The sequence below is a fragment of the Lolium rigidum genome, chromosome 4, assembly GCF_022539505.1.
Source record: "Lolium rigidum isolate FL_2022 chromosome 4, APGP_CSIRO_Lrig_0.1, whole genome shotgun sequence".
NCBI classification, from domain to species: domain Eukaryota; kingdom Viridiplantae; phylum Streptophyta; class Magnoliopsida; order Poales; family Poaceae; genus Lolium; species Lolium rigidum.
The window spans coordinates 189,607,484-189,618,904 of record NC_061511.1 but is presented as its reverse complement, the minus strand read 5'-3'; the positions used below and the strand labels follow the sequence as shown (position 1 = coordinate 189,618,904).

Below are 11,421 nucleotides of genomic sequence, written 5' to 3'. Positions count from 1 at the left end.
AGCGTATTGGAACCGAGAATGAGCTTGATCAGCTCATCCAACTCTGGTCGAAGGTTCAGGAGGTGCAGCTTCATGACGAGCCAGATTCAGTCGTTTGGAATCTAACAAGTGATGGACAGTATTCTACAGCATCTGCTTATCGGGTGCAGTTCGTTGGCACTTTCCAAATAAGTGAATACCCAAATTCCAGCAAGAATCCAAATAAGTAAATACACAAATTCCAAATAATCATGAAAGATCTGGCATAAAAGCCTATCCATATGCCATATATGTATCAATAGCCTCATCAGATACTACGAGAATGTTACCGTCTCTGTATACTGACTATATCTACAGTTGTACACCCAAAGAAAAAAGCTTGTAGCTGCCAGATGCACCATGCACCTTCTGTTTGAAGCTTTCTACTGAGTAGCCAGTGAGTTTTCGAACTCAAGAGTAAACTATCCTCACTCACCTAAGTAAGGGACAAGCCATTCCGGCGGATCATTGAAGAACATATAGGACTCTTTTATGTGCAAAACGTTAAGGGCCAATCGACAAGCAGCAAGATTGGATTCTTCCGAAATGCTCTGAAGTATGAAATGGGGGTGACCCTGGCTCAGGAACTCTGTCAACTGTACTATATCTGGCTGTTGATTCGGATCAGCATATAGCGGGTTGCGCAGACTGAACAACAGGTGGGACTCCAGCACAATAGTAGTTGGTTGATATGACAGCGCGATTTTAATCGCTTCACAACAAGCAGCTGCAAAAAGAAGAGTTGGCTCTGTGCGTAGTATCGGACTGAAACATGATGCACTGATGAACTGTGCCGTGCTTCCATTCCTAATCAACACCCCTGCAGCACTATCAAGTCCATCCTGTGCAACCAAAGAAGCAACGTTCACCCTCAGGATCTCCACTTTTATCTGGTCTACTTCTGATGCAGCATATCTCTTTCCTTTCATATTTACTGTGGGTACCCCTGCAATATCACACAGACTGTGATGCCTATGTAATTTGCCTTCCATCTGGAAACAACAAGTGCTAATAAAGATCTAACTTTTTCTATTCGGCGGCAGCCCCTGTAGAGTGAATTGCTCCGACCCAGGGTGGCACAGCCAAAATGTTCCGAGTTCAAGTGTCCCATCTGGAGAGACAATATTCTGCATGATTTCTTCCAATGCTTGTGCTGGAGAAACATCAGAGCAAAAATCATCAGATAAAACATAGACACCGCATACAATGGATATTCTCACACGGTCATGGACTAGAAATGGGTTTTTAAATGAACTAGAAAAATCTTTACTAGGTTCTACGCCGGTGACCCGATAGGGCCCATTTTCACTTTTACTAATGTGTATGTATATTAAACTAGAAAAACAAATAAATAGCGTATGTCAGAACATGAACTCAGAATATGTGAAGAATGATGACGACTGATTTAGAGAAACAAAGCACAGATGCATGAAAAATCATAAGGCTGAGTAAGGTATATAGATGGTAAAAGGTATCTACATATATTTGGCAACACTGGATTTTACTGTATTATAAAGCAAACATGCCCAACGGTTTATCGACTCTTTCAGTTAATAACAGATCATAAAACCATAGAAGAGTAGCAACAAATTCATCTTGTTAATTCCAAACATTCCAGGCTACAATGCCAAAGTTGAAACTTGAATTTCTAATAGACTGCAATCCTTTCAGTATATACTATATGAATGAACGAATAGTGAACAAATATTTCATTGTTTTATCTAGACAGGAGACTCGTGACTTACCATAGTACAAAGCAAGAAACTTGTCAGAGTAAAATTTGAGTTAGGCAAAGCTCATGAGTCATGAGGGTTTAGTTCTTCAGTTGTGAATTTGCATGTCAAGCTGGAGTGGCATAACAAACTAATAAACATGTTGACATATCACACATGCGGATGAACCTTGGTGACCAGATGGGTAGGTGCGCACGCACCCAGAGATCGACATGTGTCTAATGACGTTAGATTGCCCGTGAGGTGATAACCCGGTATTACTGACTGGATATTTTGCCTTTTCTCTATTCTTCCTCCTACAGTCCCTCCCACCTACCACCGTGTTCGCGCCATCCATCCCAAGCATTCCGATGATGGCCTCCCTTTCCCCTCTCCTAACGCCACCGAACCTCCAGATTGATGACCCAATCGAGTCAACGGAGCCGAGGGGCAGCGGGCCTCCAGATCGACGATTGTGCATCGTTCTCCCATCGCCATGCCCCCTACCTCGCTGACCCAATCAAAAACTATGCGCAGTCGGAGCTGAGGGAGTCGGGATTGCAGTCGGAGCTGGCCGCGGTCCGCTCGTCGCTGGATATTTGGGCTATTCCGCTCGTGGCCTGGAGGCGGAGTAAGATCAGGGACACCTGAGCTTGTAGCCCGACTGCCGGAGGAGGGGCCGAGCGGACTGAGCCCGATTTTCCCCAAATCAAGGACGCATGTTCGCCCATCTCCGATTCCCGTCGGCGACGAAAAGCGCTCGTGGTCGACGGCCGTCGACACGGGTGTGGCGGACTTGATCCCTTGCCCTCAACCGGCGGACGATGCACGACGGTGTAGGAAGGAGGCAAGACGAGTGTGTGAGGTGTAGCTCCCGGAGCCTTTTGTGGCGCTGCTGTCCACGGTGGTTCGGATCAGGGGTGGCGCCAGCCGGCAAGGGAGAAACGCGCGCAAGGAAAGGTTCCAGCGGACGACGCACGGTGGCGGATGCCGACAGTCCCCGATGGTCGGCGACGGCAGCGAGTTTCAGGGGCGCTAGTCAGGGAGGAAGTCGAGGAGTGGGGTGGTGGTGGGCGTGATTAGGGGACAACGAGGCCGGTCCAAGTTTTTTAATAATAGAAGTACAACAACAGCAGAAAAAGTATTCACGCCGTGTGTGGTCGCTGTGAGCTAGAAAACGAATCTCAACTCTGATCCAACGATAGCTAGGCCGGGCTCACCTATCCCTCTGATCACTAAATCCACTCACATGTGGGGTAAGAATGCAGGAAATGTAACTTAACCAACCGTAGAATTACCTCGCGATGGAGCATATGCTGAAGCATGAGTTCTGAAGTTATAAGCAGATGTTTCATGAAGCATCACTGCACAGCCATGCATGATGATCCATTTAAGTACATACTTAAGAGAGAAAAATTGTAGCATAAGCAAAACGAAACATTTACTAACCATCATTCGAGTTTTCCTTCAGTGGAGGAAATGTTGCAGCATGATTCCGTGATCTAGAAGCAGATAATTCATCAAGCATTGCAGCATGGCTGAGCTCTGCACACATGTCCCATGATGGTTAGTACAAATACACAGTTCAAACAGAAGAAAAACACCGAATTTGTGTATCCCATTACTACCAGGTTCATTGGTCAACATCCTTCCAGAGTATAAACTTGAATTGTGTAGATGCATACTATGACCTGCAAACGAATGACAAAGATCATTCACCTAGATCTAGTTGTGACTTAGTAAGAAAGTAATCATAAGAACTAGATACCTGACAATCAGAAGTACACAGAAACCTTGTCAATAAGTATATGGGTATATCTACCATAGGCATATATTGACTACAGAATACTAGGTGAACTTTAGTTTCTATTAGCAAGCGTTCATCCTATTTCTATAAGCAAACGTTCGTTCATTTTCAGAAAGCCTTGAATTAGTTGATAGGAGTTCGAGAAATAACGAATTACCTGTAAGAGTAACCAAAATTTGTAAATACAATCTTGGATAAACATGGTAGTAGAAAAATACAGTCCTTGCAGTAATCATCTTGATCATACACGTACAGTCATACATTCACAACACATATAACATATTGTGAAGGTACTCTTGACAAAAATTGGCAATAAGAAAAGGCCATATATGAGTTGTAGAGTCATAATAGGGAAAATCACCAGTTCAATCTGTAAATAATGTTTAACAAAATGCTCAGTAACATTGAAAGAAGATCCATCAGAGGTTATAGTGCTAAACCTGCATCTGATGTAAAATTGGTGGGATTATCAACCATCGGAGGTGCACAAAGTCTGCAAAAGATAAAACATCATATTAATTATTCAGGGATAAACTCAAATAACAACATATCAAGCTAGTTAGAATAGCATATCCAACATTTAAGAAGTGTCCTTTTTGTTAAATGGAAGATGGTTTCATTGTGTTCCAGTGGGATGGTGCCTTCCCAGCATAAATATCTTTTACTAACAGAATTCGATAGAAAATGTGTCTTGTAACACGAGACTAAACTAAACCTTTTAAGGCAAGGAACAAAACTGGAGAGAAATTGCCACAATCATTCTATCTAGTAGCAAAATTCTACACATGATATTTAACCAAATTAAACAAGTGCTTGAGCACGTAGTAATTCGTTCCAGTTTAATGATTGTATGCACAATACTAAGACCATTTCTTGGGGTACAAACATCGAACACATAGCCGGTAGCACGGTAGGAACACGGAATGAACAAGAACCAACCTGCTATATATCGCGTGACCCCACGCCCGTTTGCCCAAAATCATGATCCACCTGTTCTCTTCGGGTATTTTTCTAGAGGAAGGCAAAACAAAACAAAACAAAAAAGGCAATGCAAGCAAGAAGGCAAGCAATTAGTCCGCGAGGAAGCGCGAGCGAGAAGTAGCGCAGAACGGCAAGAATCGGACCAACTATCCCCTGGGATGAAACGAAAGAAGAAGCATTGCAAGAATCCGAGCAAGAATTGGGTCGATTAAGCGAGATATGACCAAGAACCGCACCTTGGCGGCGACAGGAGAGTCTCCCCGACAAGTTTGATCCGGTAGCAGTGCAGGTCCTGGGATGATCCGGGTATCGAATCCAAGTAGTCAAGGAGTTGGCGCGGCATGCGGCGGATGACGAGCTCGTAGACGAGGTGTGGGTCGAGATAGCGGGAGCCGGAGCCGGAGGAGGAGCTCATCATCTGTACGAGCGCGTCGCGGGGAGAGATAAACGGAAGTAAGTACTCCCAAAGAGCAGCAGCAGGGAAGCGCAATGGTAGAGGAAAGAGATGCTTACCTCAATGGCGACAGCTGCCGGCGCGCAGGCCAGAGGGCGAGGAGGAGAGTTGGGGATGGTCGGTGGGTGAGGAGGCCAAGAAGGATAATGGGGCGAGCGGCGCCGGCGCGACACGACGGGACGCCCCATTTCCCCTTTCGCAGGCACGGCGGAGACGGCCGCCTGCGATGACGCCAAATACTCCCTTAGGGCAGGAACGAAACGGCCTATCGGGTTATGATGGAGCATCTGGGCCTGGGCCTCGGCCTGGCTGCTCTTGCTGGATTGAACGGACCGTCTTCTAAAAGAAGCCTAGCACGGGTCAGGAGGGGAATGGGCCGGGTCGACCCGCCGGGTCACTGGCCCAACCCAAAAACTCAGGGCCAATGGACCAGCTGGGTCGGCCCTAAACGAAATTTGGGTCAATAGAGCCGGCCTCGAGTGACCCCTTGGGTCGGCAGGGCCGACCCGCGTCATAGTTAGGTCCGTGTCTACTTAGAGCATGTCTAACAGGCCCCTTATAACCCGCCCGCCCCGTAAAATTCCGGCGAGATACGGGGCAGGCGCGGTTTGGGCCGTCTAGCAGGCCCCGTATTGGGTCGGCCCGTTTCGGCGGAATACGGGGCCCAGGAAATCGAACCCGCCGCCCCCTACTTATACCGGGCGGACGTGCGAGTGAGGGCTAGCTCCGCCGTGCGCCGCCGCCTCCTCCATCCTGCTCCGGCGAGCAATTCCTCACTCCCCCGCGCCGCATTCCACCCCAGCTCCGGCATGGACGCCCGCCGCCGCGCGATGCAGCCTCGCCGGCGAGCGGATCGAAGCGATCCCGCTCGCCGGACACCGTGGAGGAGGCGTGGCGGCGCCAATGCAAGCGCTCCGCCCGGGGAGTCGCCGTGCGGCGGCTGCCGGTACGCCGGCGCGCTTTACGTGCCAGATTCGCTCCGGGAGTTCACCGCGGGTGGGCGGTGGTACCGACAAGACCCGCCGCTCAAGCCGATGAGCGGTGTCGCCTTCGAGAAGTGGCGCGCCGACTGGGAGCGTGACCGCGCGTCGAAGGCGGCATGGGCGGCGCGCAGCGGCGGAGGAAGCGGAGGAGATCCGCGAGCCGGCGAGGAGGAAGCGGAGGCGGCAGAGGAGGAGGCGGCCTTCACACGGGCGGTGGCCGCATCCGAGAAGGATGCCGCCGAGAAGGCTCGGTCGAAGGCGGAGGAGGAGGCGGCGGCCATCGCCGCCGTCCGGGAATTCCGGGCGCGGGAGGCGCGGGGAGGAGGCGGCCTTCATCACGTTCATCCCATTCGTCATCCTTGACGAATAGATGTAGGATAGATGTAGGTATGATCGCAATGTATGTATGATCCGTAGTATGATCAATGAAGATGAACTTCCCGGGGTTTTAATTTTTGAAAATACGAGGCAAAATACGGGGTCTGCTAGACGGAATGGCTCTTCCGTTAGCAATTTTTCGATACGGGATAAAATTCGAGCGTTATACGGGGATAGGGATACGGGGCCTGTTAGACATGCTCTTAGTTGTTGCTCTGCTGCTCATCTGTTTCGTGCTTGCAGCGTGTGCATGCAGACGAGAAAGCATATTTATTTGATCAGACCTCTGTACAAGTTGTACCATACGATTGTATTCGTGTCTTCCTTTTCTTCCAGCACAACGGTACTTGAATGGAGCACCATCCTACAAACGTCATGTCAGATAGTGATATAGTAATAATACTAGATGTGTTGGGGGATGACCCCCGGTATGCCAAAGGCATGCCAAACCGGATGGTTTGAGCCATCAAGATACCGGTTTAATGTTCGTACCGGAGCACAAAGACAAGAAGTTGGCTAAGTGAGGCTAAGCCGGTATCCCCAAGAGGGTATGCTTGGAACCGGGTAAGAAGACATCGGGCTACCGGAAAGAAGAGCAAGTCGGCGGGGACTGGTCAAAGATTCTCTCCGAGCTAGAAGACAAAGATGAGCTAAGCAAAGTAGCTTCAAACGAAGGGCTAACGATAAAGAGGAGGATGACGATGAAAGAAGCCGGAGGACGTCGGCATCCACGATTAAAGAAGACCCGGTGTCATCTATGATTAAAGTAGCTTTGTAAAGTAGTTTGTCTAGTCAAAGATGTCATTAGGGTTTCTTGCCCTGTAAGTCACCCTCTCCCCTATATAAGGAGAGGGGGCAGCCCTCTTCACGGGCACGGACGAAGAGATGTATGCATAGACGAACACATGTACTGAGAAACTTATAACCTGTGGAGATCAATAAAAAAGATGATCTAGAGCGAGTTCTTCCTTATGTCTTTCTTCTTCAACCTCTAGCCTTGGCTAAGTTCTTGAGGAAACCATCCGGAAGTTCATCCCATCTAATCACAAACCCTCCCCGAATCCTCTTGCGTCCATTCGGCCCCAACTTAAGCCATCATATGGCATACGTACATTCACCACAACGACAGTTGGCGCCCACCGTGGGGCATGAAGTGGCGCTTGCTGGAGTTCATATTCGGGCAGGCATCCTCGAGGTCGCCGGCGAGCGGACAGTGTCTGCGCTCGTTCAGCGCTTCTACTCCATGGACTTCATCAACGACAACGCGGGCTGCTTCGCCAACGGCGGCATCTTCCCCAAGAACGGCCGCATCATCGAGTTCGGCAGCCACCGCGTCTACTTCGGCACCGTCCATGTGCGCCAGCGCCTCTCGCCGGTGCTGGTGGCACCGGACCCGCCAAGATGGCTCTGTGCTGACCGCGCCGCCAGCAGCGTCGAGGTGATGATGGCTGGCGTGGCCGGCGCGGGCAAGGAGGTTGCGGATGAAGGTGCTGGTCGTGCGGCTTCGACCCGTGCGGCCAAGCCACCGGCCGGAGCGCGGCGGCGCGTGCTGCGGGAGCATCTTCCGCACCACCGGCAACACCACTCCAAGCGGCGATGAACGTGCGGCAACGCCCATCGCGCGAGAACATCGACCGGCGGCGGCTCGGGCGGAGGCTGGAGGCACAACGCCGAAGGCTGCTCGCGGACGGCGCCGACATCGTCCGGGCGCGGCGCGAGCCGAACCTAACCCTACGTGAGTACAACGCTGCCCATGGCTTTGCTTACGTTAGTGCTCATGCCGCTAGGATCTCGGAGAACCGGCTTAAGGCTCGCAATCTAGATCGGGATTTGCGTAAGGAAGTTCTTACCGGCAAAAGTACCTGCGCATACGTTAGCATCGTAGAGAAACCTAAATACAGCAGCCCGGATAACACTATAAAAGCTGCTAAGGCTGCAGTAGAGCTGTGTGAATCGCTTTCCGGAGATGCTTTGGCAAAATAGCAAGAGCGTGTTAGAGAGCTGTTGGAAACTATCGAGCGGCAGAATGCTGAGCAGCTGACTAAGCTGAACAAGGCTGCGGCCTCAAAATACGCGCGTTCTACAAAGAATGCCGGAAGCAAGTCCCATGGGCAGGCCTCGTCCCCCCATCCGGACAGAAGGAGAGAAAAAGAAATGAACGCACAGCAAATGACTGTGTACGATCCGGTTCTTGCCGGAAAACAACAAGCCGGGCAACACGATGCCGGTAGAAAAAGCCAAGGGGCGAGATCGAGGCTACGCCAAAGGAGGCTATGCCGGAAACAATCATGCTTGGTAGATACGAAACCGGGCAAAACTATCCAGCTGCAAGGGCAGCGTATGATGATGAGGAGATGCCTCCACCAAGGTACCGGCAGGCAAGGGCCGCGGTACCGGAACGTTACGATGAAGCTGACTCAACAAGACTCACCGCTTACCGGAACCCTTTGAGAGAGCGTCTGGGAGAAAGGAACTTGCCGGAACAGGATGCGAGGCACCGTCTGGACAGAGTGTACCTGTCTGACAGGCCCGGGCCCACAGGAGTGCGGCCTGTGCGGCCGCACAGGGCCCATAATTTTGAGGGGCCCCATATTTTGGTACAGGCCTATATGTGTATACAGCAGGAAAAAAAAATAGCCTTGCTCTTGGCCTGGAAGCCAGCCCATGTGCGCTCGGAAATTAGAAAAGGATGGCCTGAGTCACGATTGGGCCTTCCACGCTCCACGCGAGTACGCGATCGAAGCGAACGGCAACAGCACGGCAGCCTCGTTCGGTAATTGATACAGCGATCGATCAGGACCAGTAATCCAGGAGACGAGAGGACGACCAGTTGCGAAAAGAGACACGACGCGCCGAGGCGCCAGTTCATATTCTGGGAAGACGCCGACGGCGCCGAGTCGCCCAGTTCAGCCTGTTTCGATCGCTTCAAATCTGCAATCTTGCAAAGTGCTGCTAGGTGCGTGGATTCTTCCATCCCTGAATCCCTGATTATCTTGATATCTTCCGTCTCAACACTGTTGGCTGTTGCGACCCTGTCGGCTGCCCTAGCCCCATCTCATCTAATTAATTGAATTGTATTGTTCATTTTTTTGTAAATAGTCAGCATCATGGGGAAGCATCAATCCGGTCATAAAAACGCCAAAAGAAAGAAAAGGAAGAAGAGTTAATTCAATCTCAAAGAGGGGCCATGGACAGATTTGTTAAAAGGAAGACAGAAGTATCTTCGGATAATCAGTCAGTTAATCCTTGTAACCTTGCACTTGCTATTGTTCCTTACAATGATCCTATAGAAAGTCAGACTAAGACTGAAAATAATGTTGAGGTAGAGGATGATCATATTGATATTAACATGAATACTTCACCGGATGCGGATGTTGATGATTCTTTTCACCCTGATATATTTGATCCAAGATATTGGGATTCTCTTGATTCTAAACAAATTGACATTTTAGCACAGAAGGGTCCAAGAAGAGACTCAATTAAGAAGGGTCCCAAAGATCGATACTCCATAAGGTTTTCTGCATTGTTCTATACTAGAGATCTATCAAATGGGGAGCAATGTGATAGAGATTGGCTTGTCTATTCTAAGGACCTCGATAGAGTCTTCTGCTTTGGATGTAAAATATTTACAAAAGGGCGTCGAAAAGGTCAGCTGGCAAATGAGGGTTGTAATGACTGGACACATCTCAGCACTAGACTAAAAGAGCATGAGACAAGTGTGGATCATGTTTTGAATATGACCAGATGGTACGAGTTGCGTGCTAGATTGGAAACACATCAAACTATTGATAAATCTGCTCAGCGACAACTTGAGAAAGAAAAGGACCACTGGAGACAACCGGATGACACAAATATTGCCACACAGTCTGCGGAAGAATCATTTCGAGTCAACTATTTTATACCTCTTGTTGATCAAGCAATTTCCTCACTCAAAACCAGATTTGAACAATATGAGGGCTACCAGAAAATCTTTGGTTTCTTATTTACCTCCGAAAAGTTACGATCATCTGGATGATGATACCTTGAAATCTTCTTGTGAGAATCTTCAGGTTGCTCTTACAAAAGATAAAAAATCTGATATTGATGCCAGTGATCTTTATGTTGAGCTGAAGTTTCTTCGAGAATTCATTAAAGAAAATATGGGACCCGTTGAAGTTCTGAATTTTTTGAAGAGGCATGATTGTTTTCCCAACGCAAGTATTGCATATAGAGTTTTATTGACCATTCTCGTGGCTTGTTGCATCGGCGAACGAAGCTTTTCTAAGTTGAAGTTATTGAAATCATATATGCGTACTACGATGACACAACAAAGACTAAATGATTTGGGGACAATATCACTTGAGAGTGAAATGTTGGAGAAGATTTCTTATGAGGATATCATTGAAGATTTCATTTCGAAGAATCCCAAAAGAATGATGTTATTTAAATAAATATTATGCAACCAGGAGTTGACTAGGTATGATTCTTAATATATCTAATTTTTATGTAAAATATTATTACATATGTATTATATTTGTTGAATATTTTAAATTTAGTAGTACAATAGGGCCCCGTTTTAGAGTTTCGCACAGGGCCCCGAATTTTGCCGGCCCGGCCCTGCTGTCTGAAATGATAGAGGCAGAGGGCCCCCCCGGGTCCAAAGTGCTTTGGCCCAAGGATCATGAAAGAGCAACCACCGGTTCGCAATTTTCAGTTGCCCCGTGACACCAAAACATACGATGGTACCACTAAGCCGGAAGACTGGCTCGCGGATTATGTGACCGCGGTTTACGTTGCTGGCGGCGGAGGTTGTGTAGCCGGAGGAGGAAACCGGCGTTGGGCCGTGAGAATCGTGCCAACGTTTCTGGTGGGACCGGCAAGAATCTGGCTGAACAACTTGCCGGCGAGAGCATAAACGGTTGGTTGGACTTTGAGTAAGCTTTTGTGAGCAACCCGGTAGCACCTACCGAGAGGCCAAACGGAGCCTCGCGGCTCGCTTTGTGCGTGCAGCATCACGAGGAAACAGTGAGGATTACGACCCGGTGGAACTCCACTAGAAACTCTTGTGAAGGAGTGATAGAAGCACAAGCCATTGCTTGGTTTAGCCAA

At 49.0% G+C, this 11,421-nt stretch overlaps 1 protein-coding gene across 1 annotated transcript; it reads right to left on the bottom strand.

Annotated features, from left to right (window-relative positions):
- Positions 1–258: 258 nt before the first annotated feature.
- On the bottom strand, positions 259–9,307 carry LOC124647942. Its single transcript, XM_047187786.1, has 10 exons — positions 9,134–9,307; positions 5,032–5,193; positions 4,755–4,936; positions 4,477–4,548; positions 3,978–4,030; positions 3,359–3,421; positions 3,180–3,275; positions 3,029–3,094; positions 1,043–1,171; positions 259–964 (listed from the first exon to the last, which is right to left on the bottom strand). The coding sequence occupies exons 1-10, from the start codon at positions 9,305–9,307 to the stop codon at positions 447–449; spliced, it is 1,515 nt and encodes a 504-aa protein (XP_047043742.1). The 3' UTR covers positions 259–446.
- Positions 9,308–11,421: the final 2,114 nt, after the last annotated feature.